The sequence below is a fragment of the Euprymna scolopes genome, chromosome 24 (assembly GCF_053919585.1).
Source record: "Euprymna scolopes isolate OS-2025 chromosome 24, ASM5391958v1, whole genome shotgun sequence".
NCBI lineage: Eukaryota > Metazoa > Mollusca > Cephalopoda > Sepiida > Sepiolidae > Euprymna > Euprymna scolopes.
The window spans coordinates 58,434,637-58,462,044 of NC_136505.1; the positions used below are offsets into that span (position 1 = coordinate 58,434,637).

The 27,408-nt window shown below is 35.0% G+C and overlaps 1 protein-coding gene across 2 annotated transcripts in view; it reads right to left on the bottom strand.

Moving 5' to 3' along the window:
- The window catches only part of LOC145246730 (beta-catenin-like protein 1), a 66,340-nt gene that overhangs the window by 27,570 nt on the left and 11,362 nt on the right, over positions 1 to 27,408 (bottom strand). The window contains exons 2-4 of one of the 2 annotated variants that reach the window (XM_080108487.1): positions 23,291 to 23,464; positions 14,072 to 14,178; positions 1,739 to 1,878 (exon numbers count right to left, since the gene is read on the bottom strand). In XM_080108487.1, the coding sequence (XP_079964613.1) occupies positions 1,739 to 1,878; positions 14,072 to 14,178; positions 23,291 to 23,464 (421 nt within the window). Of the gene's footprint in view, positions 1 to 1,734; positions 1,879 to 14,071; positions 14,179 to 23,290; positions 23,465 to 27,408 lie in introns of both variants that reach the window. The other variant, XM_080108486.1, reaches the window with a different exon arrangement.

A 27,408-nucleotide genomic window follows, 5' to 3' on the forward strand; every position in this document is an offset into this window, starting at 1 on the left:
AGCAATATATACAAAAATTACAAAATTTGATCAAGTAAATAATTTTTTATACGTAAAGGTAATTTTTATGGAAAATTGCATATTTAGCTGTTGTGTTCATACTCAAAGTGAGAAGATCATAGTAAACAAAAAAATTGAATTATCTCCCTTGCAACGTTAATGGCGGCCATCAATTCTTACAATAATTCCTAGGCATTTAAAAAAATAAAAGTAGCAGATGTTTTACTTTATAAAATTTTGTAATTTTTAGATATATTGCTACTTTTGAGATGACAATTACGTAAGTGGTATTGTTTTTGTTTAAAAGAACATATTTAAAAAATTTCCGCTTCAATTTAAGCATAAATCCAGCACAGATTATTTTGAGTGCTATTTGCACATTTCAGCTGATGTAACCCCAACTTTCTTCAGGTCTATTTTGTTGAACTAGGTTATCTTTCTGTCAAACTTAGGAATCTGAACAGAATTTCAAATGGAACCCTTCATCTAATTCAGGGGTGTAGTGTGCTCTCATTTTATCAGCTACAATATTGTAGAAGTTTTAATTCACAATTTTATATTATTTGTATTGCTTGCATTGAGGATTCAACCTTCAGAAGAGTGTAACTTACAACTGAATTTTACTTAATACTTTATCTGTTATGCTTGATTCCAAAGTTTGACAGAAAGATTCCCTGAGTTCGACAAGAAACATCTGAAGGTTGGGGATTACATTGGCCAAAACGTTGTGAAAATAACACTCAAAATGAGAACTATAGCCCAAATAACACATAAGTAAAAGTGTTTAAAAAAAAAAAAATCTGACAAAGAGTATAAAATGGTTCTGCATGGTTTGTCCATTTCACGACCAATCAATCTTTTTTGGATCATTTAATTATAGAACGCCAATACCTATTGGAAACTATTAATCATAACTTGTAACAGTATTCACCTGGGATATGTTGAACTGACTCAAAATGAGTTCACTGTGCACTGCATCAAGGTGGTTCCCCATGTCGATCAGCCATTGAATCTTCGATATACTTCAGATATTACTTGGTGCAGTTTGAAAAAGTGTGCTCTTAACAGTTGGAGGATATGTTTTCGACATTAGTCCAACAATGACTTGCCACCGAGCTATGGTATGGCTCTGTTATATCTCAGAAGGTCATACCTCACAGGCTTTACATTCTCTTTGAAAAAGGATCGGTTTGTTGCTAATCACTAAAAACACCCTATCGGGGAATGCTAACCGGACTACTTGGGTATTTTTTGTAGGCACACTAATCCTAGTGCACTGGGTTTTCAAAACAACACCTCCTGGAGAGAAGATAAATAAAATGCTTCAGCCATTCCCATTTCTAATGACAAAATATGTATGTGGAGGAGCTACCAATTCCACGTCTGTTTTCACTGCTTTAATCCACAAACTATTGTATATTATTAATTGAACATAAGTCGTTATATTACTCATAGCTAAAGTATCTCAGTAGTATATAAATGATTGCAATAGATGTGATGGGATTTGAACATGGCATAAATGCTTCCATTGTCTGCGATTGTATCCATTAGACCAATCATGACCTCAAAACTCTCCAGGTCATCTGAGCCTCCCTCTGAATATGATATAAATTAAATAAATTTCAAACTATTCATCAAAATAAAAATAATTTTTGTACTGAGAAAGAAAGAGATAAAAGTGGTTCATGAGGTAAATTATGAAAAAAAAATAAAACATTCTATCAAAATGAAAGGATATCCGTATTGTCATGAGTAAGCAGTTGTAATAAGGATTGGATTGTGTTTAGTTCCACCAGAACATGATATAATTCAGGGACAGTAGCAATGACATGCATCTCGTGTAGAATGTCGTTCAATTCCACCTCAGATTCCATAAATCTATCAAAGAAAATAAATAAAAATAAAATAACCAGAATATAAAAACAATTAAAAATGATCTTTTACAGTAATTTTATTACTAGAATAAAACAATTCTTCAAATAAGAATTTGTGTGATCAATGAATTACAATTAGCTCTTCATTGAACAGGTACACTTTCAGAAGATATCTATTGTTTCTTGAGAGGCCAGTCAATGTGTGTAAATATATATATATATATATATATATATATATATATATATATATATATATATATATATATATATATAGTGGAGGTTGTTTTTTTTTTTTCTTACCTTAACATTGATATTAAAAGCCTACTTTTTCTATTTCAAAATTATTAAAATGAACTACTTATGGATATGTGAGCGACTACTTAAAGGTTAACTAATTTGCATATTCATTTAAAAAAAACAAGCGTTAATTACTTATTCATTTTTTATGGTTTCTTATTAGATGATTTTTTTTTTTTTTTTTTTTTACAAAGGCATCACCACATTATCAAGGCCAAGAGGCCACTCAAGGATAAGGGTTAAAGAGTGTACAGTAGAAATTGGTCAATATAGTAATCATTAGTAATGAAAATTTGGTAAATTTAATAACTTATATGGAACGGCTCATCAAGAACTTATTTACTTTAGACTTGAACACAACCATATTGTAGTCAGCCGGAAAGCAGGAAAACGGAAGACAATTCCATAGGCGTGCAGTTCTAAGAAAGAAGCTTTGTTCATGGAATCTACGTTTAGGTTTAGGCACAGATAAAGAGTGGGGGAAATTATTGATAGTGTTTACAGCTAGACGGGTGTTTCTTGTGAAAGTTTGGCGAGGGGGGACCATAGACTGAAGCTCAGTCGAACACTTTCCATGAAAATAACGATACATCAGAGACAAACTCGCAACATCTCTTCTGTGAGATAGAGGTTGCAAGGAGGAGAAAAGGACATCTCCTACGAGGCTACGAAGTCTATTTTGAACTCTATCAAGGCAGGACAAGTCCTTTCTAGCAGCTCCTGCCCAGATGTGGCAACAGTATTCCATCCTTGGACGTACCTGGCTCTTATATAGGTAGAGAATAGCATCAGCAGTGAGATATCTACTGGATCGATAGAAAGATCCCACCATTTTTCCAGCGGCCTTGGCAACAGATTTGATATACGTGTTCCATTTAAGATCAGGAGTAATGGTCAAGCCCAGAAGCTTGTCAAAACTTGAAGCCTCCTGAAGACGAGAGCCATTCATTTCAATTGATGACAAATGTGAATTAGAATGTTGATGATGTAAAGAGAGAAGCTTGGTTTTAGATGCATTAAAAGTAACCAGCCACTCCTTTCCCCATTGTACTACGTGCTCAAGATCAGAGGAGAGAGAATTGGAGAGAACTTGGTCGTTTACTGTCTTAGATGTGGTACCATAAATGGTAGTGTCGTCAGCATAAATGTCTACAAATGATGTAAGGATATGATTTGGAAGATCATTAATGTAGATCAGGAAAAGAGTTGGGCCCAGGACGATGATTGATTTCATTTCACTATTACAGTGAATTCTATTTATGCATAGTTTCCACAGTCTGCATAATTGTGTAGATGAAAACATTCTAGTACACGGATATCTATATTTTTATAAAGTAATAGGGTTCGTGTGCTTCTGTCTTTGTGTACAGCTCTCCACCATCAACGAAATATAAAGGAGGTAAGAGGGTAGATCTCTCCTGGTAGAGAAACATTAGAACCCATTTTAGGATGTTTCTGTTATAGGAGACATAAGAATCTATGCCTAATTTCTTTATATACTAGTCTACAAACCACCCCCATATCGAATGACTTATGCTCATTTGCATATCACATTATATTAAATCTCTTTAACTAATTACCTCGACCTTATTACATATTGGAAATATTCTAATCATTTCAACTGTACTATTTACAAAATCTATTTAACATTTAATTATTTAATATATTTTCATTTAATTTTATATTCGATTTATTTCACTTTACGTATATTATCAAAACAATTCATTGGCGAGCAAAGCTTTATGTTTTGGGATTGTATTGAAAATGTAATGGAAATTTCAATTTCGTTCCGTTTTAATCTTTTACTTGCCAATATAATTGAAAGAATACAATTCAACTATCGTAATTTTATATAAATAAACAAAAACAAATATTTTAAAATAAAACTTTATTAAAAAAGAAATAATTTTATTTTTAAATGAAAAAAAATCAATTTAGTAAAATAATTGTATTAAACACCCCCAGCCTTGTCAGCAAACCTGTAAACCTATAAAAGTTAACATTTCGAATGTAAACAGTGATTTTTCGATTTTGTTAGCGCTTGCCGCAATTAAAGACAATTAAAACGGAACTAACTTTATTTCCATTCTATTTTTAAACAACCCCCAAAACATAACGCTCTCTTCCAGTTATAGCCAATTTTTTTTTAATTAAATAAAACAGGTCAAAATAAACAGATAAGCGCATTTTCTTTTACATTTTTCTTACAACCATTGTGGGGTTGTTTTGAAAATGGCACGGAGATTATAATTTCGTTCCAATTTAATCTTTCTGGTCGAGCCTATTTCGAAAGCCTGTCTTATCATAGATTTGAACTACAAATAATTTATTACATTTTGATTATTACTATCTTAAAACTTAAAGCTTATATTTATTTCATTTTTCTATTTATATATTGAATTAGTTATTTCCAGTCTTATTTAAACTTAGTGCTTTCTTTAAACCGGATGAACCTTTTATAAAAATATGAGTTTAACGTAAAGAACACGAACAAGGTTTTATTCAACTGAATTTCTTCCAGTTTACTAACAAAATATATAAATTTAAAAGAGATATAAATAATAAAATAAAAAGGTTATGTAATTTAAAAGAAATACACGTACTCACAAAAGCAGAACTTTTTTTACACATTTTTTTCTTTAAAACCATAACAATGAGACTAACAATTACCTAGATCTTAGTAATTATTTGTTTTAATAGAACTGTTTTAATTGTACTGTTTACTTAGTTAACCTAAGTTGGTATTACATTTATTTTACATTTACTTTTTTTTTTTTAATTATTACTTTTAGACTGTGACGTTTACACCCGGAAGTAATGAGTCACACGTAGGTCGCTTTTATTCATTCCTTTTGGTCAAGATCAAAGTGTAGTATCTGTTCTTCAGATGCTGCACTTCATTTTTTTGTTCTCTTTCGGTGGAGGAGAAATCCTTCACGACTGAGACAATTTTTATTTTTGTACCTTTTCTCCACGTTAAAAAACGACCCTGGTGTCTAACTCTGTCCCGTGGGGAGGCATAGTAAATAGGTACAATATAATTGTTTATAATTGTACTATTCAGAAATATTATTTATAGTTCGTCCATTTCAGTTAGTATACATTTCCTTTACGCTTAATTAATTTACAATCATTAATATCGTTAAACAATTCCGTTTAAAACCGAAATTATGCCACCCAAACGAAGTAGAAACGAAAGTGAGGAAGAAAGAATGGAAAGATTGGAAGCTAATAGACTAAGAGTTGCTGCAATTCGCTCCAATGAAAACAATTCAGATAGAGAAAGACGTCTAGAACTTAACAGGATACGTCAAAGAGAAAGGAGAGCAAGACTGTCAGATTTGGAAAGAGAAACCCAACGTGAAGCTCACAGAACTAGACATGCTGTAAGGCCGTTAAATTCATCACAAGATGAAATTCAAGAAAGGCAAAGATATGCACTGGAAAGAGAAGCAATATTACGATCGAATGAATTATATGAGGTAAGTAGACGTACACAAGGTCAGTTGAGAGTGGCTCAACGACATCAGAATGAATCGGAAACCCAACGAAGCTTTCGCCTATACCAAGGGCAACAACGAGAGGCTGCATGGAGAGAGAGTATGACTTTGCCCCAGCAATTGACAGAAAATGAGGCAGCTAGACAACGAATGACTGCTTTGAGACACCATGAAATAGAACACTGCAATAGAAAAGGATTGCTCTACAACAAAAATGACTCTCTCACTACAGCTGATATAGGAAAAATGGACAAAGTATGTCAACATTGCTCAGCTGTAAAATTTAAAGGAGAAACCCCTGGTTGTTGTTGTTCTTCTGGCAAAGTTGTGCTTGATAGCTTTCCACCACTGCCTCAGTTGCTTCAAGATTTGCTCTCCGGCAATGGTCCCATCTCTAAAGATTTTCTGCAAAATCTACGCAGTTATAACAATTGTTTTGCAATGACATCATTTGGTCACAAAATTGCGTCAGTACATGGGTGGAATCCTTCTTTTAGAATTCGAGGCCAGGTTTACCACCAGATTGGGAGTCTTTTACCACCTGAAGATGAAACAGCAAAGTTTATTCAAGTCTACTTCTTGGATAGTCTGGAAGAGGAACTACATAATCGGGGACGTGACAGTAGACTCAATAGAGACATTCTCCAAAGTCTGACTGAATTTTTACATGAGAACAACAGCTTTATTTGTCAGCTGAAAACAACAAAGGAGAGGATTGAAGAAGAACACTTGGTAGAACATAAAGTTGTCATAAGGGAAGACCGAAGGCCGCAAGAAGAGCATCCACGGCGATTCAATGCTCCAACAACAACGTATGAGATTGGAATATTAATGGAGAATGAACCAACAGCTAACCGGGATATTGTCTTGCGTTTTAGAAATGATACATTAAAATGGATCTCCGAACTACATCCCCTCTACGATACTTTAATGTACCCGTTAATGTACCCCTATGGTTCTCCATCTTACAACATCTACATGAAGGCATCCAATGGGCGAAAAGTTACCCAACAGCAATTTTATTTGTACCATTTAATGACTCGGCCTGGAAACTATTTTCTCTGGTACCGAAGGCTATTTCAACAATGGCTGGTGGATGTGTACTGCAAGATTGAAACAGAACGTTTACAGTTCCTGAGGCGTGAGCAACAGACCCTGAGAGCTGACAATTATAGCAACTTGAGAGATTCAATTCTTAGGGAGGATGGGAATCCAGAACAGTTTGGTCAACGAGTTGTACTTCCGGCAACTTATACAGGAGGCCCTCGATACATGTTTGAGCGTCAAAGTGATGCCATGGCATATGTTCGGCGAATGGGCCGAGCCGACCTCTTCATCACGTTCACAACAAATCCAAAGTGGACAGAAATTACAGAAAATTGTCTTCAAGGGCAAGACCCTCAGGATCGTCCAGATATTGTTGCCAGGATTTTCAGGCAGAAGCTAAAAAAGTTACTTGAATTTATTAAAAAGGGAGGATTTGGCAGGTTGAGGGCTTTCCTGTACAGTATTGAATATCAAAAAAGAGGACTGTCGCATGCACACATCCTCACCTGGCAGGCCCCAGAGGACAAACTTCTACCAGAAAAAATGGATCTCTGCATAACTGCAGAGATCCCTGACAAAGAGGAAGATCCTGATCTTCATGCTAAAGTGATGGCACATATGGTGCATGGACCTTGTGGACCATTTAATCCAAATTGTCCATGTATGATTGACAACAAATGTTCCAAAAAATACCCAAAAGAATTTCTTCAGTGTGCCGAGCAAGGCCAAGACTCTTACCCCAAGTACAGGCAAAGAAAACCAGAAGATGGAGGCCAGACTGGTACAATAAGGATGAAGAGAAATGGTCGGTATGTTAATCAAGAAATAACAAACCAGTGGATTGTTCCGTACAACAAGGTCCTCCTTCAGCAGTTCAACGCTCACATTAACGTAGAAATTTGCAGTTCGATCCAAAGCATCAAATATGTCCTCAAATACGTGAATAAAGGATGTGATCAAGCAGTGTTTGAACTACAAAGAACTGATGGAGCAGCTAACCAACAAGGCCAAGTACAAAGTCACATTGTGGATGAGATCCAGCAGTTCCAGAATGCAAGGTATGTCGGCAATTCAGAAGCGGCCTGGAGGATATTGGAACATCCCATCCATGAACATTTCCCCCCAATTGTACAACTTTCTGTTCATCTTGAAAATGGGCAGCGTGTCATGTTCTCAGCTGATACTGCTCTGGAACGAGCCCAAGGTCCACCGCCTGCCACAACTTTGACAGCATTTTTTCAACTCTGCCATGAGGATGACTTTGCAAGGGGTCTCAAATACGTAGAAGTCCCTGAGTTTTACACTTGGAACAAATCGACAAAGAAATGGATGAGAAGAATGCGTGGGGTACAAGTTGAAGGTACTGAAAATGATGATGTATGGAAGGCACCATGCATTGGGAGAATCTACACGATTAGTCCAAAAGCAGGGGAGTGTTATTTCTTACGCCTGTTGCTCAATGAGGTTGCTGGTCCAACTTCATTTCAAAATTTGCGAGCATACAATGGTCAGGTGTTTGAAACATACAGAGCAGCGTGCCTTGCTCGAGGCCTTCTAGAAAATGACCATCACTTGCATCAAGCAGTAGGAGAGGCAAGTGCCACTCAATCACCTTCAAATTTGCGAAGCCTATTTGTGATAATTTTAACAGCCTGTGAGCCAAGAAATCCTCTTGAGATCTGGATGGCTTTTCGTGATGTAATATCTGAAGACATTCTTCACAGATACAGGCAAGAAGTTAACAATCCAGAAGCAGATTTTAATGAGGACATCTACAATAAAACTCTTTGTCTAATTGAAGAAAAAGTTCTCCTTATGTGCGGTCAACCATTGGCAAGCTATGGATTACCTGCACCAACGCAAGGGAGAGATGAAAGACTCGCGAGAGAGTATCAACGTGAAGTTACTTATAATCTTGAAGAACTTTCCCTACAAGCAGAAAATATGCAAGAAAAACTGACCGATTCTCAAAGAGAAGTTTACAATTCATTCATGGCAATGTTGGAAGCACAAGGTGAAATGAACAAAAACATGATGTTTCTTGATGCTCCAGGTGGTACGGGCAAGACTTTTGTAATCAATTTGATCCTTGCAAAGATTAGATCCATGAGAAAGATTGTGCTTGCAACAGCATTCAGTGGCATTGCTGCTACTCTACTACAAGGTGGCCGCACTCTTCACAGCACTTTTAAAGTACCCTTGGATACTCATCGAATGGATCAGCCAGTTTGCAAAATTACTGGTAACTCAGCCTTGGCAAATGTAATTAGACACACCTCTGCAATCATTGTAGACGAAGCCCCAATGACGCACAAGAGTGCTTATGAAGCAATTGACCGAACACTGCAAGACATCACAGGAAACAAGAATCCCATGGGTGGCATTCCAACCTTATTTTGCGGTGATTTCCGTCAAATCCTCCCAGTGGTTAAAAATGGCACAAGGGCTAACATTGTCAATGCAAGTTTGAAACAATCCTATCTCTGGAGGCACGTTATAGTAAAGAGACTGACTACTAATATGAGAGCCTATATCTCTGATAACACAGCTGCAGCAGACTTCTCAAAATTGCTTCTCCAAATCAGTAATGGTCAGTTTCCTATCACTTCTTCACCTGACACAATTAAGATTCCAATTGCGCTTGGTAAATGTGTCGGTAATCAGAAGCAACTGAAAGACAAAGTGTACCCAGACCTGCAAAACAATGGAAAATCACCGGATTGGCTTGCTGAGAGGGCTATTATTTCGCCATTAAACAGCAATGTGAATCATTTGAACAATTCAATAATGGATGAATTTCCAGGAGACACAAAGCAATACAAGTCAGTTGATTCGGCTACTAATGAATATGAAGCTGTTCACTACCCTGTGGAGTTTTTAAACTCTTTGGAGATATCTGGAATGCCTCCACACATTTTAAATCTCAAAATTGGATCGCCAATCATGATTCTTCGATCCTTGGAACCGCCAAAAACAACAAACGGAACCAGATGTGTTATCACCAGATTGCACACCAATGTACTTGAGGCCACCATTTCCTGTGGTCCCTACAAAGGTGAAACCGTTCTACTGCCAAGGATCCCCTTAGTTCCATCGGACTCAGAACTTCCATTTAAATTCCGGAGACTCCAATTTCCTGTGAAGGTGTGTTTTGCAATGAGCATAAACAAAAGTCAAGGTCAGACATTTAACACCATTGGCGTAGACTTGACATCAGACTGCTTCAGTCACGGTATGTTCTACGTCTCCATCAGCTGGACAGGAAGTTCAGAAAAACTCTACATTCTGGCTCCAAATCAAAGCAGCAGAAATGTAGTTTACCCTGAGGCTCTTCAGTGAAAAGTTCGAGAAATGGATATGAGGAAAAACTGACATGATCTGATTGTGGTAAGTTTTTAGTATTGAATGTGCAAGATAAAATTTAAGCAAGAGTTGAAAATTACTTCAATGAAAAATTTACTATGTAACATCAAGTAACCTTCCTTTTTGATGAAAATGTTTTGTGAAGTTCCTGATTGAATTTCAGTCACTACAAGAGGTAGTTAAAATGTTAATCACCTTATGCAATCGTTGCTCTTACAACATCAACTTACTGGAAAGGTGCCCACAGATTTTGGTACCCGAGTGCGCAACAAAGCTCCGTGCGAAGCACGGGTATCTTTGCTAGTATATATATATATATATATATATATATATATATAAGTGACCTTGTAACTGTGTGTGTGAAAAGTCTCTACTAAACTCCTCACTGAATATTCGGTCTACAAAGTTGAAATTTGATATATAAGGTATTTGAACCTGCAGCACACTTTCGATTTGATTTTTATCCAGCAAAATTGCTGCTAAACGGTCAAAATTGAAAGGAAAACAGTTGACCTTGGCAAGGTAAGTAAAATAAAACATTACTCCTGCTGCTACTTTTGCACATGCACAAAATTAAACATTCAAAATCGCTTAATTTTTAGCCTTTCGTATCCATCTGTCAATAGCTGAGACAGTCATGACACTGGACAGATAAATCACAACTACGGTTGGATTGCTAAACATTCTGGTTTCGATTCTAGGGGATCGTACCCAAGTTATATTTTTTTATAACATTTGAAATCATTGCTATATATTGGATAATAATCAATAAAGAATTGGCTTTATAATAATAAATAAGAAATCTGCATGAATTATCATATGTGTATTTTACAACCGGGCAATGCCAAGCTGCCTGCTAGTATAAATTAGTAGGAAAATATACTGGTAATGGTTTGACAATGATATAATCTATGTGTTTTTACTGTTGAATGAATGTGATTTAGTGGTTATAGCTTTTTTAGAATTCCAATCTCGTTTCACTGTAGTATTTTTTGTTATTTGAGTTTTCATGTGTACATGTTGTGGCTTGTTAGATTATGTGACACTTGTACAGTTTAATCAAGACATTAAAAAATGAAAATATCAAAAAAAGTTTAAATTGTACGTATCTGTTTCACTTAATTTCATCAAGCAGTTTTTGTTTTACAGTGAAAAAACAATTTGTGATGATACCGAGCAAAAGGTTCGATTTTTAGGAAGAAAAGTTATTATTAAAGACGGGGAGGGAGTGTCGACGCTTGAACTGGAGTTATCTCCCCGTGGTGTTCTAAACTCCAAACAAAAATGAAAAATATTCCAAGATGTCTGCCTTCAACGCGCTCTCAATAAAAAAGTTTTTTTCCGCTGTAAAAAAAAAAAAAAATACTCTATCAAATTAAGTGAATTTTTTTCGGAGATCTTCAGTTCAAAACGGATACGTACAATATAACCTTTTTTTTTTTTTTTTTTCGATATTTTCATTTTTTAGTGTCTTGATTAAACTGTACAAGTACCATTTATGCCTTTAGTTATGCAGTTATTCTATATAGGACAATATACTTTAATTTTGCAGTTATATTTTTTTCTCCATAATTGTATTACAGAAATGTTAATATATGAATAGAAATGTTAATACAGTGTTCATGGCTTGGAACAAGAGTGCATATAGATTCTCATTCATTCTTGAGAAAAAATGGATATGTCATGAAATGGTTAAAAATTATAAATTAATTGAAATTTATATTTTGTTTTTATCACTTTACTTATACCCCCCTCCTATCCAATAAATGTCAAGTACATACTTAATCCCCCACCCCTTAAATATTATAAAATGTGAAAAGATAAAAATTAAAAAAAAAATGTACTTTGATGTTATGGATGTAAACATATTGCACAGTAGGTTTTGGTGTCGCATATAAATTGCAGACATTATAGGTTATAGATGCTTGGTCCAAGGAAGAGGGAGGTATACAGAGAACATCTCTGGCTGGAATCTGACCATCCAAAAGATATTTTCTTTGAAAAAAATAAGTGCCTTATTAAATTGGAAGCTCATGCTGTTTAAGAAAAGTGATGTCCTAAATTTTATACAGACAAGCCTCCATGAATGTAAACTGTTTGGATGTTATCTTAGGTGGATATCTCAAATGGTTGAGCTCTGGGTGGTCGAATGATGATCACTAACAAAGCCCAGAATTAGTCAGAGGTGAAAAGATTCCAGAAGATGGAGAAAGGAAGCAGTCAGAGCCTGCCTTCCTTCAGCAGCAGCAACAGCAAGGAGGAGGAGGACAAATTGGAGTTGAATATTCAAGAAAGGGAGTTGTTTTTTTTTTTTTTTTTTTTTTTTTTTTTGAGAGCTGCTGAGTAGCATGTTCCTCTGCGGGTAAGTGAAAAACTGTTAATGGAATTTATGGGTTTCAATTTAGTCAGGCAAAACTCATTTTGCAAATCTGCTGTTGAACTTATAATCTCCAAGGAAATAAACATTTATTATTTGTTTATGAACTGGAATTGAAGTTTTGCTTGAATTTAAAATTCTTTGTTGCAGCAATAATTGAATTGAACAATAAGTTTGGACCAGCACAAGTGGACTAATCATGGCCAATGTAGTGAACACACAAGTGCATGTTCAGAGTTGATTGGGGGCAACAGGACATAGACATTATTGCATTCTTTGAATACCTTCAAAATGATCATCTCAATCCAACCCATTTTGCTTGGTTGGTTTGGTGCTTCCATTTAACGACATATCAACAATTTTTGGGTTATTTAATGTTGAATCCAGCAATTTTCGAAAAAAGATTTTATGCTTCAAATCCTTTATATTTTCAAATAATTATTGGAATTTGGTTTGCTTGTTTTTTTTTTATTTATGGTATATCAACCTTTTTTAAGTTCTTTATATCATTAAATATTTATTCATAGTGTTTGGTCTGATTGTTTTGTAGAAAAAATGTTTTTGACTTTGTAGAGCATGATTGAGTTTTGCAAAGAGAAAATAACAAAACAATAACATCAATGTTTGGTGCATTTTTGGTCAGGAAGCCAGTATCTTCAGACAGTCGTATCTGGTAGTTCCAGATGCCCTAACAGTTATTATCACTCCAGATCAAAGTGGATCTGGGAGCAATGATAATTAAGAAATAACTTAACATTCCACACAACCCCCCAAATGGGGCCTCATTAGAGGATGTCTTTTAAGGTCAAATCCAGGATCCCAATCTATTTTGGGAACATATAGCTATTAGCTATTATTATGATCAGCATCAATTTTCATAATATTTTACTGTTTTTTTTATTTTTATTAAAGAGTTATTAAAAAAAACTATGACCAACAGAAAATAAAAATTCTCTCAAGATGCAAGGACATATCTAAAAATGAAAAAGATTAAATAACAATTTTGATGGTAATTATGGAAAACCATATTAGCGATAGTACAAACTATTGAAAATGTATTTAAACAAAACACTAATGTAATAAGAGGATGACAAAGGTTGAATATATAACAAACTATGGAGTAGGTGATAAAATCTAAAATTTCTTGGTTTTTATCCAGATTCCCTCATAGTAAAAAACAAAAAATAAAAAAAAAAGTCTGTATGATGTACGTACCCATGAAACGTAAATATTCCAAAAATCATATAAATTGATTCAGAAATTGTATTTTTAAGTAAGAAAATAATTTTTAAGCGATTGATAGGAATCCATAGGCATTATTAATATAAATCTCACAAGTTTGAATTGTTGAGTTATTTCCCTTTGGTTTTTTTTTTTTTTTTAGATTTTTTCTTTAACATGGTCAACAAGACAGCTGCTTTTTGGTTACTCATAAAGTATATCTACTCATACTTATTTAAAAGTCTGCATGATCAATTTATGTGATTTTTTAAATATATTTTCATTTTATCACAGTTATGTACATCATACAGATTTTTCTTTATTTTTATCTTTAATATCGAAGATTTTGAACAAAACCATTTTCTTTTTTTTAAATAAAATAAAAATTCTACTTTTCTGGCATATCTGGAAATTTCACTCTCATTTCTTGATTCTTGTAGGCTCGTTTCTCAAATTGAAGCAGCAATCTTTTTAGTGACGTATCATCCAAACCTTCTACCTGTATAGAGAAAGAAACAAACAAAAAAAAAAACATACAATCCTCTTAGAAAGTCAAATCAATAAAATTTCCATGTGGAGAAAAAAAAAAATCTTAAAAATTCCATATAGTAGAATCATATTTAAAATTTAAATACAACTATATAATCCAACATTATCATAAAAAATAACCAGTCTATGAGTAATCAAATAATTGGAACAAATACTTTATTTGAAATATCCTGTATAGATTATTGAGTGCTTGTCCAAAATTCCCAATATCTAAAAAAAAAAAAAAAAAACATGGTGGAAAGAAAATATTGTACACCAAAAATCATCTTAATTGATCCGATAGTTTTATTTTTAAAAAGAAAATAATTTTTAAACGAATTGGAGTTTTTTTAATGCCCCCGGCCCATGTTGAGAAGGGCTTGGTTGGTTGTTTTTTGTTTTACAGCATATCAACCCTTTTCAGGTTATTTAATGCCGAATCCAGTGATTTTGAAGAAAATTGTTTTTGTTTTCAAATCAGTTGCTATTTAACCCATAGTTGGGACCCTAACAGATACTACCAGTCCGGACCATAGTGGACCTGGGACCAATGGCAATTAAGGGGTTGCTCAACACTCCTCAAAGCCCGCAAGCTGGGGCCTCAGCATCGGATATACTTTAAGGTCATATCCAGGACCTGAGAATGGCTTCCTAAAATCTTGCAAGTTTGAATTTGCAGTTATCTCCCTTGTTTTAAACCTGTTTTTCAAGATGGCGTTGTGAGATTGTTGCTCATCGTTTAGCCATAAAATTTGATTTTCTTTATTTAAAAATAAAACTACTTGATCAATTTATGTGATTTTTGGTACATGATATTTTCTTTCTATCACAGGTACATACATCAAATTTTTTTTAATCTTTGTTTTTAATATGAGGGAATTTTGGACAAACACTGATTATTGTACAGAAAAAAAGTTTCAATAAAACTAAGTGAGATGTTTTTGAGAGTAAACATCATAATAGTAAAAAAAAAAAAAAAACCTGTACATTGAATTACCTCTCGTATTAGATCAAATCTCCTTCCTAAAAAGATTTTTAATTACAAAATTATATAGAGTATTATACGTTTTTATGGAAATCGCTCTGGACAAGGCATGAAGCCACTTGATGTAAAGAGCTAACAAGAATAAAAGATGATTAAGACAAAGACAGGAGATGCCAATTAACCTTAGTCGTGAAAAGACCAATGCTATAGGTAAGCGGAAAACAGTCAGCAGGAAGAAAATTCCACAAGCTTGCAATTCTTGGAAAAAAAAGCTACTTGTTGGGGACACCCCCCCTACTGCCTGGAATAATGTACTATTCCATGACGTCACTTCCAGGTAACAAGGACCAGTGAACGAAGTCAGTCAGTGGCAGACACGCGGAGAATATAGTCATCACCAACTAGTCCAGCAGTTGACCAAAGATATTGCTCAATTTACCTTTTTCATGTATTTTTGTTAATATATATTTATTTAATTGTTACTGCGGTCTCCCTCGTCAATTATTCAAATACTAACATTATAACACTGGCGAACAAGTATTCAAACTCACACGAGGAACCCAAAAACAACTGTTTGGCAGCAAGATAATTCGATTTTACACCAAAATAACTTACACTAGGACCCTTAAAGAAAAAAAAGAAACAATGCAAGTAAGCTCCGACTTAAATACGAGAAAGTCGTAAGTAAACCCTCCTTGTCTCTTTACGAAAAAAAAAGTTAAAGAACTGTAAACCAGACGTTTTTTGGTAATGTTTTTTTGTATTTCTTGTTAAGTTGTGCCAAAAATAATTTTTGTTTCTGAATCACAGAAAAAAAAAAAAGAAAAAACATTACGCTGTATTTTGTGGGGACTAGGGAAAAAAGAATTGATCTAAATTCTAAATATAACTGTCCACTTTTTATGCAAATTAGGCTTTTCAGCTGAAAGTGAAACATATTTCATTATTCCTAAGTTGGTTATTAATTTTGGTTACTAATTTTGTAAAATGCCTTTTTATTTTTGGTTGACTGTCTGTTTTCAAAGTGAACATTTTTCTTCCTTTTTTTTTTTTTTTTGGACAACTTGCAAACATTCTTTTTCCTCTTCCTTGTAAAAAAAGCTAAGAAGCCATTTTTGTTGTAGTAAATTTCCCCCCCCCCCATCTTTAGTTTATTGTCTTTAAAGTTTTGCATATGGAAATATCAAGTGAGACCTGACTACCTCCACACATATATAAAAAAAAAAACAGAAAGGACATTTTCAGTTTTTTTCCTCCCTTTGAGATTTTTTTTTTCAGTTAAAAAAAAAAAAATTTTTTGTCATTCGCCTGGGAAGGACATCAAGGCCATAATCACGCAATTACTAAGGGTTCAAATGGATCACCAGCAAAAGATGGAAGAAAGTTTTAAAGACCAAATGCAACAACAAGCACAGCGGTAACATATGTTGAAGTAGAAAATATCCTACCCAAGAAGATTAGCAAGTTGGAATTCTCCGACGCGGCAAAGCCCTTATCTGAACTCTTCAGCCCTAATACAATGCTTTTTAACAAGAGATGGAAGTACTTCAACCTGGTAAAATGCGACAACAAAGACTATCTCACCTTCGCGTTGATTGTTAACAAACACTGTGACAATTTTTGTCTAGCTGAATTATCAACGGATGATTTCAAATGTTTGATTTTTGCAAAGGGTCGGCCTCGTCTCAGCAGAAGCCGCAGAGATAAGACGACAAGTCCTATCTAGACTTAAAAGTGAACAAGGGCTCACTCTCCAGAAGTTGGCCAAGGATTGCTAACATGTATTTAGTGTAAAGAATGACTCACGAAACATCGAAGAATTAGGCATGTCATGTGTGAAGGACTAGTTTCAGACCAAAGGATTACTCTTATGGGAAAAAAAAACAAACAAATAAGAAAAAACCAGGCACAACCAAAGAGTGGCAATCCAATCTCCAATCTTGATTCACCCAAAAGGCCGTCCAACCGTTGTGGTGGATAACATTGGTCTGTTAGATGTTTTTACTAAAAAAAAATATGCAATGAATGTGGCAAGAAAAACCACCAAGCGATGCATAGCAAAAGGAACCGACAAACAAGATCCGACAGGAAAGTGGAGAAAAACTGGCAGAAATACGTCACTGTCAACCTTCTCAATAAGATAGAGGAGTTACAGTTGAACTCCAGCTCAGACTTGTCCATTATCAACCTACAGATATGGAAAAGGTTGAAGAAACCAACCATGCATAAGACGAATAAGTCAGCTCAAGCAGTGACAGGTGATAAAGTAAAATTTGAGCGAGAGCTGACACTTACTGTGAGGTTAAATGGCACTACCAAAAAATGAAAATTTATGTACATAAGACATCTGAAAACCTCTTCAGAATGGATTGGATGGAGCGATTTGAATCTATGAATAGATTCTGCCATAAGGTAAAAGACTCTTCTACATGGGCACAATGACTGCAAGACAAGTTATAGGAAAAATTTTCTAGAAGTTTTCTCAGTGGGTCTCGGAAGATGTACCAAGGCTATAGCCAGATTCAAACTGAAGGAAAATGCTCTACCCATTTTCAAGAAGTGAAACATCCTGCTTGCGGAAACTCAGAAAATTGATAATGAACTCGATTGGCTACAAAAGGCACGAATACTATCAAAAGTGAGCACCAGTGATTGGGCAGCCCCTACTATATGTGACCAAACAGACCTATTAGATTCGTGTATGTGCAGATTTCTACACAGGCCCGAATGCAGCTCTAAAAGATTACCACTATCTTCTCCCCACACCAGGGGAGGTATTCAACAAATTAAATGGTGATAAAATATTTTCTTAGGTGGATTTAAGCGACACGTACTTACACATCCCGGTCAAGGAGGAATATTCTAAACGCCTCTGCATTAATACGCACAGGGGACTCCACAAGTTTGAAAGCTTAGCTTTCGGGGTCAAGGTAGCACCTGTGATCTTCCAGCAGGTCATAGACACCATGCTAGGCGGCCTCGACTTCATTTGCACCTATTTAGACGACATTGTCATTGTCAGTAAATCCAGAGGTGAGCATCGCAAACACATACATGAGGTTTTTAAAAGAATTCAAAGCTTCGGTTTTAAAGTGAAAGAAGCTAACTGTGACTTCCTCATGAACGAGATAAAATACCTAGGTCACATAATTCATAAAAATGGTAGACACCCTGACCCTGAGAAGGCAGAAGCCATAAAGAACATACCTGCTCCCGATAAAGTGCAAACACTCCAAATCTTTTTGGGACTGGTTAACTACTACCAAGTCTTCATAAAAAATATACATGACTTGCGTGCCCCACTGAATGAATTACTTAGGAAAGAAAAAGCCCGGGATTGGACGCCTGAATGTCAAGCGACGTTTGAAGAAATCAAGGATACTTTAACATCAGATCTTTTTCTTACACACTATGATCCAAAGCTGAAAATAATAGTAGTGAATGTCATATGGTGTTGGAGCTTGTATACTTCATACAATGCCCGACGATACCAAAAAAAACAATCACCCATGCATCCAGAACGCTACTACCAGCCGAGATACAATACTCGCAGATCGAAAAGGAAGCACTAAGTATCATATTTGCCATAACAAAATTTCATAGATACTTACATGGCAAAAATTTTATGTTGGAAACTGACCATAAGCCATTGCTTATGATCTTCAGATCCAAAAAAGGCTTACCGACATACACTGCAGAGAGGGAGTACAATCTTACAGAATTATAATTTTACACTGGAGTACTTGTCATCAAAACAAATTAGCCATGCTGATAGCCTATCTAGACTAATACTTATGGAAAGGGAACCTTTTGAGGATTCCATCATTGCTGCTCTTCGTACTGACTGTGAAATAAAAACAATGATAGGTGATACAATTAGAGAGCTTCCAGTATCTCTACCTGAAATTAAAAGGGAAGCAGATAAGGATGACTATCTGTGACATCAAAAAAAAAAATAAATTGCCATAAAAGACAACATTCCTGAAGTATTCTCACTTTGCGATGAGGTCTTACAATATAGTGAAAAGTGATGATTCCAAAATGAATTCTACGCGATTTTCACACATAACACCCCGGAAAAAACCGAATGAAGAGCTTGATGAGAAGCTATGTCTTCTGGTCTAACATGGACAAAAACATCATGGAGACAGACTCTTGCACAGGTTGCGCCCTCACTGCAAAAGCACGACCCATTACATTCAAACCCTCGCCGAAGACTGACCAGCCGTGGTCTAGAATTTATATGGACTTTGCAGGTCTGCTTGATGACTACTATTACTTAATTGCAGTTGATAGCTACACCAAGTGGCCGGAGGTATTAAGCTGCAAAAGACCGACAACTGGGACAACATTAAATTTCCTACATGCTTATTTCAGTGTAGTAGATTGCATTGTGAGCGACAATGGAACTTAGTTCACGGCTGTAGAGTTCAAAATTTTTGCAACACGTTCCAAATTAAACACCTCTCTATCCCCCAATATCACCTGAGATTGAATGGACAAGCAGAACACTTTGTGGACTCTCTCAAAAGAGCACTGAAGAAGGCTCAAGGTACTCCAACAGATGAAGCCCTCCAAAAATTCCTACACGTGGATAGGATTACACCTAATCTTAACATCCCAACAGTGGCTTCATCTGCGGAAACTATGTTTGCATGAAAGGTGAGATCTGTTTTTGACAAACTTTTACCGAAACAGTTAAGACCACAAGTGACCACTTGCATACCCAGTAAATGTTTCATGCCAGGAGAGAGAGTTTTCTTCAAAAGTTACAAAAATAACACCTCATTCTGGGATGTGGGTACGATCAGTAAGAGAGTCGGTGATATGGTATATATCATGCAAGGACCGAAACATACCCATAAACATCACCAAAACCAATTAAGATGCTGCGCAGATGACACTAGCAACACACCACCGTTGCAGGAAGAGGTGATCGACACTATTTTCAAGACATTTGATTTCAAACCTCCCTAAAAAACACCTGAACAATGACGGTCAGTTCAGAAAAGAAAGATCACCAATCTACTAATGTTTGATCCTAAACAGAAAAAAGCATTAACAGCTTTTACAAACAAAAAGCTTGGGAGGGGGGGGGTGTTGAAGACACACTCCGACTGCCTGGAATAATGAACTATTCCATGACGTCACTTCCATCCATGTCATCACTTCTGGGTAACGAGGACTGACAGACAAAGTCAGTCAGAGACAGTCACCAAGTAGTCCAGTTGTTGAGCAAAGATACTGCTCAATTTACCTTTTTCATGTATTTCATTAATATATATTCATTTAACTGTTGCTGTGTTCTCCATCAATTATTTAAATACTAACATCACACGACTATTGGAATAGGAAATTGTATTACACTGAGGTATCTAAACAGTGAATTGATAGAGACCACTAGTCAAAGAAGCTGGAATAAAGAAAGCAGGGAATAGGTCTGATAATTCTAAAGAACACATGCGGTCATAGTATTTATATTAAAAAAAAAAAAAAAGACTGAGACTAGCAACATCATGTCTCTGTTTTAGTTCCCAATAATGGTTTACTAGTGATGTTTTAAATCAGCATTTTTTGTTCTTGAATATGCTTTTATGATTGTTATAACTGGTTTTAAAATCTAGGGAGATTATATCTACATGGCATTATGTTATTCATGTTTTCTCTGACAAATATTGCAGCTTGATAAACAATGCCTTTGGTTAAGCAATTATTTTTTAGTGGACAAAGTGCACAAGTTCTACAGTCATGCTTTTACTTTTAATTATTAACTTTCTATTTCTTTTTGAGCAGAGTTTTTTTTATTAGAGTTTAAGTCATTAGTATTTCTAGTGGTTATATTATTGTTCTTACATGTTATTTTTATTATTGTTATATTTATCACTTTTTAATACTTTTATTGAATATTTTGTGCAAGGAGTTAGTTAAAGAAAAGTGTTTTTATGAGATTTAGGAACTTCTTACCAAGTTTAATTTTAAGCATCTTGTTACAGGGAGATATAAACCAGATGATATTTCTGTCTTTTATTATCATAATTATTTGTATCCTATTGCTTATATTTAATCTCGATATTATTACATCCTCTATTTTTTTTTTTAGAGTTGTGTTACAGTGTAGTTCAATTTCATAAATATATTTTTGTTGCTCGAGTTATTGCTAGGTCTACATTCGATAGAACTAGGAATATGTTTTACAATTAAAAGAGGGGCTGATTGGACCTTAGGTTTATATATATTGGATTGGTGTTATCCTTTAGATATGGCTCACATGTATTTTTATTTAAGTTGAATGTAAAATCTAAAACATGCATTAATTTTACATTAGCTAAGATGTCTACTCCTTGGCCAACTTTTTTAATTTCCAAACATCATGAAGTTTTCACTTTTGATCTTATCTGTATGATCAAATATATTTGTGAGGGTATACAAAATAAATAACCCCAGAAGATCTAATGTCTCTGCAGAGTTCTAATCAAAGGAATTTATTATTTTAATTTTTATCCATGAGTAATTATTATTGATTAAGACTGATCTTCAACATTTTTTAATAATGTGGATTTCATCTTTGGATATGTCAGTATATATCTAGAGCAATGATAAAGAATTCTTTGAATATGGATGGATAGAAATTCATGATGTCAAATTCTAAGAAAGGTACATTTATTTTTATTTGTAATATTATTAAACAAAGTGATTATTTCAATGGTATTAACCTATTGGATTAATTTGAGATCTATTTCTTTTTACTAGCCTGGGTGCCCGGCATTGCCCAGGTGTTTGGAGGTGTGTGTTGAGCAAAAAAAAAAAAAAGTGGTAGCAGGCAGGCAGGCTTGAACCTGTACTGCAAAGGAGGAAAAGAATGTGAAAAAATAAAAAATTAAAAAATCGTGACCGGTTTGCTGTTGTGCCCATCGCCAAACCGGAAGTGACGCAGGTTTAAATTAAGGCTAGACAATCGAAAAAAGGGGGACGACTTTCAAAAATATTGACGAAAAGAGCGACCCCTCTCTGTGGAAAGGTGCCCAGTTGAGGATGAAGGAATTAATGTTTTTGGCCAATTTTTCAATAGTTGTCGCCCGAAGGATCAAGCTTGAAAATGATACTCTCTTGTGAAAATCTGTCACCTCTGTCAAAAGTTTTAGGCAGACATACATACATTTAAACAGACAGGTGAGATTTATATTAAAGATTATTTTCTTGTTAATTCTAGATAGGATTGTTTTACTAATTCTTCCTATTTGGGGTTGGTCGGATTACATGAATGCTGGAGTTATTGTTAAAATCACTTTTGTAGTCTTTTTTCTGTTTACTTTCAGAATTTATTATATCTATGTAGTAGCAAATATTTGTATTAAGTTTTTCATGTTTTCTATGATTAATTTGTTATATTCTTGTTTATTTTATAGCAGTTTCTAGTTTTATCTGCTTTTACAAAGACTTTGTTAGAGGTCTTTATGCTTAACACTATTGTCTAATCGTCTTTGAAAATTATTATGATCTTGCGGAACTCTAAGTCTTGAATTATATTAAGTAATTTTCAAACTTAATCATGAGTTTTATTGTGGACGCATTTTTTTTTTTTTTTTAGACTTTTGAATCTGTAGAATTCTTTTATATCTCAACGTTCATGTTTATTAAGGAAGAATTGTGCTTACGGCATATTATTTCTAATTAATTTATTAATGCAGCCATATTTGCTAGGTGCTTGAAAGTTTTTTTTTTTTTTTAGCGATTTTCTAGGTTAACTTTTCGAATGTTTATATATTCATGTGGTGGAATAAATTCTTATCAATGTGCTTAATTACTTGAGGAGCAGTATATTATTATTTTGGTTATGTACACATGTAATTATAAGGTCAAATAATATATTGTGTATAAATTTTAGATATTTACTTCAACAATACTTCATATGTAGGTACAACTTAGTAAAGTATGAAATGGTAATTAGGCTATACAGTAAGCTAAATTAATTGTGACAATAAAATAGATTTTTGAAATTACATCCAGAGATGTAGAGAATAAGGAGATCATCAGAAAATACAGAAATACCATATTTGCATTTAAAAATGAAAATAAGGTGCATTTAGCAAATTTCTACCTCTGGTTCTTCATCTTCAACCATTTGAGCTATTTTGGCTTGGGTTTCTTCCGACAGATGAGGTTGGCCTCGTAGCAACTCCAGATCTTTCTTCTTTTTAAGAAAAACATTCTCGCTGTCATCATCTTCTTCTGCATCTCTTCGTCTTTTATGGTTGAAACCAGGCTTTTCTGGCTAGAAATAAAGTAAAATAAAATAAAATGATACAGAAAGAAATTAGTAATTACTGTCATGGATGTTAATGGGTTGATTGTATCTGATTGGGATTCGAAAGCTCCCCTTTCATTGGTTACTAAATCAACATGTAGGTTAGGGTGTCATTCTTTTCCTGGATATGCTCCATTTACCCTTGACTCTAATCTTATAATTTTTTTTTTTTTTACATAGGCATCACCACATTATCAAGGCCAAGAGGCCACTCAAGGATAAGGGTTAAAGAGTGTACATTAGAAATTGGACAATATAGTAATCATTAGTAATGAAAATTTGGTAAATTTGATAACTTATATGGAACGGCTCATCAAGAACTTATTTACGTTAGACTTGAACACAACCATATTGTAGTCAGCCGGAAAGCAGGAAAACGGAAGACAATTCCACAGGCGTGCAGTTCTAAGAAAGAAGCTTTGTTCATGGAATCTACGTTTAGGTTTAGGCACAGATAAAGAGTGGGGGGAATTATTGATAGTGTTTACAGCTAGACGAGTGTTTCTTGTGAAAGTTTGGCGAGGGGGGACCATAGATTGAAGCTCAGTCGAACACTTTCCATGAAAATAACGATACATCAGAGACAAACTCGCAACATCTCTTCTGTGAGATAGAGGTTGCAAGGAGGAGAAAAGGACATCTCCTACGAGGCTACGAAGTCTATTTTGAACTCTATCAAGGCAGGACAAGTCTTATTTTTTTTAGTCTTTGGCATAATTCCTCCTTTTCCAATCTGAGGGAATTGGATTCCAACCTTCCAGATTTTTAAATCAACTTACAGGAGACCAAACTGAACCTATTCTGGTAATGCGTACATACAGCAGCCTAGAAAGAAAATGGCTGCAGAGTCCTTATAATGCGTCTAACAAGTCTTGTAGATGATGTTTATGACAATGATTTCATGAGAATTGAAGAAGTAACAATATTCAAACTTGTCATTAACTTGGATAACAATTTCAAAGTGATTAAATGGATTACCAAGCGTTGGTTAATAACCAATTCTTAGAGATGTGAAATTTGTAATTTACCATGCACATTGAATTATTATTCATAGTCAATTGATGGAGATGGAAATGTTCAAAAGATGGATTTAATCTTTCTATATAAACTTTGAGAATCAAAATTTCAACATTCCATCAGTCGGGTCAATGAAAAGAGAATCTGCTAACACAATATTACACTCAGCCTCCTTGGGGCCAGGGAAGGCAAATCACTATTCTAAACGCACACATCTTTTCACATGCATGTGCACACAATGTCTAATTATTTTGTAATGTTACATGCATATACGCATTGACAGATAGTTAACATATAGACATTACAATAAAAAAATGCAAGCATGAAAAGCAATATGGTTAAGCTTAAACATGGAAAAGTAAAGGACTAGTTGTTAAAACTGGAATAGAAAAGGACAAGATATTCTAGTAAAAAATATAATAATTTTATAACTTAAAATACTGCAGCATTAAGAATTGATTATATAAGGTTATAAATCAAATTTGAAAAAAAAAATCTTAATGTTGCAATATTTTAAGTTATAAATTTATATTTTTTACTAGAATATCTTGTCCTTTTCTTTTCCAGTTTTTACAACAAGTCCTTTACTTTTCCATGTTTAAGCTTAACCATATTACTTTTCATGCTCGCATTTTTTTTAATTGTAATCCATGATTTTTCCAGGCTTTTTTTTTTTTTTTACATGGGAGTCACCACTTATCAAGGCATAGAGGCCACTCGAGGATAAGGGTTAATGAGTATACATTAGCCATTGTGATTTTAGCGTAGTAAACATTAATGGGAATTTTGTAACTTGGATTACTTAGGGGGACGGTTCAATAAGAACTTGTTCACGTTGGACTTGAAGACAATCAGATTGTAGTCAGCTGGAAAGCAGGCAAACGGAATAGAGTTCCACAGGGGAGCAGTTCTAAGAAAGAAGCCCCGTTTATGGAATCTACATTTACATGTAGGCACAGATAAAGAGTGTGGGAAATTGTTGATAGTGGTTCTGGCCAGACGAGTGTTTTCGTGAAAGTCTCGCAAGGGGGGGGGGGCATAGATGAGCACCTGCCATGAAAATAACGATAAAGCAGGGACAAGCTCGCTACGTCTCTTCTATGGGAAAGAGGTTACATGGAAGTGAAAAGGGCATTCCCCCACTAAGCTACGAAGTTTATTTTGAACTCTGTCAAGACAGGATAAGCTGCTTCTAGCAGCTCCTGCCCAAATGTGGTAACAGTACTCCATCGTTGGCCAAACCTGGCTTTTATATAGGTAGAGAATTGCATAAGGAGTGAGATATCTACTGGAGCGGTAGAAGGATCCCACTATTTTTCCAGCGACTTTGGCAATGAATTTGATATATATTTCAGATCAGGAGTAAAGGTCAAGCCCAGAAGCTTGTCAAAATATGAAGCCTCTCCAAGATGAGAACCATTCATTTCGATTGATGGCAGCTGGGCAACAGAGCGTTGATGATGTAAAGATAGAAGCTTGGTTTTAGATGTATTAAAAGTAATCAGCCACTTTTTTTCCCCATTGTACCACGTGCTCAAGATCAGAGGAGAGAGTCAGAGAGAATTGGTCATTTACGGTCTTCGAAGTGCTACCATAGATGGTAGTGTTGTCAGCATAAATGTCTACGAATGATCTAAGGATGTGGTTTGGAAGATCATTGATGTAGATCAGGAAGAGAGATGGGCCCAGAATGGATCCCTGAGGGATTCCAGCATTAATACTGAGAGTCTCTGATTTCTGCTCATGCACCAATACTCCTAAGAACCTTTCAGAGAGAAATGATTTAATAGTTGAGAAGACATTTCCAGCTATACCATGACTGGAGATCTTGTGAAGTAGACCTTTATGCCATACCTTATCAAAGGTCTTTGATATGTCAAGAGCAATTGCCCTAGAGAGGAAGCCTCCATCCAGTAAATTCACTTGTTCTTTGTTTAATTTTAGTCTTATTTTTTTGCCCCCATAAACATAACATACACGTATGTAATAACAATATATGGCACTCATCTGCTTTCAATAAAATCCCCCCAATTATCTCCATTTCACTCTCTGTTACTTCTCTCTTTTCGCGAGAGCGGTGAATTGGTAGCAACAGTAGTTGCTGAAGCGGTGTGGTTGCTATGGAAACTAGTCATAAAAAAAGTCGCTCACCTCCTTACGTTTTTTTTTTTTTTTTTTTTTTTTATGATTTTGAACACCAGTAAATTCATCATAACTTTTATTTTACTGAATGAAAATTTAAAATTTTTTTTCACAATATAGCTGAGAAGGTGATCTATAAACTGTAATAATTGTTTGAAATTTGGTCGAAAAATTAGTGAGCGGTGAAGGTTTAAAGCAGTTCTAAATGACTAAAACTGCCACTTAACTATATATTCAAACACGGTAGTGTTTGAATGATATACACTTATAACTTATTGCCTTCTTCAAACATTCCACAATTGTAACGTGGCATGGCCGTTACTTTTTCATCACATCACAGTTCAAACATCTTTGGTACTGTTGCAAAGGAACAAACACACAAAAATAAATCCGACTCCGCATTTTTTTCTGTTTTAACAAAAGGCATTTATTACCATTACTTTCCAAACAATGCTTCTTGTTTTCTTTTACTGTTCATTTCGTCTGCCATAAGATTAACAAAACCCTGCCATCTCGACACCAGCTTAAAAGTCTCTCGCCGCCACCACAGAGCCACACGTCCATCTCGCCCAGTTAATGTTTTTCTTTCTTTGCCGACCACCCCACACCGGTGCCAAACAGCGTTTTCTCGCCCTCAACTTTCACACATCCATACTGCTCAGCGCACACTTTGTTTCTCCCTCGACCATGTGGAGTATTTTTCTCTCCTTTTCTTAGACACAAGCTCACACGCATTTGCTAACTTGCATACA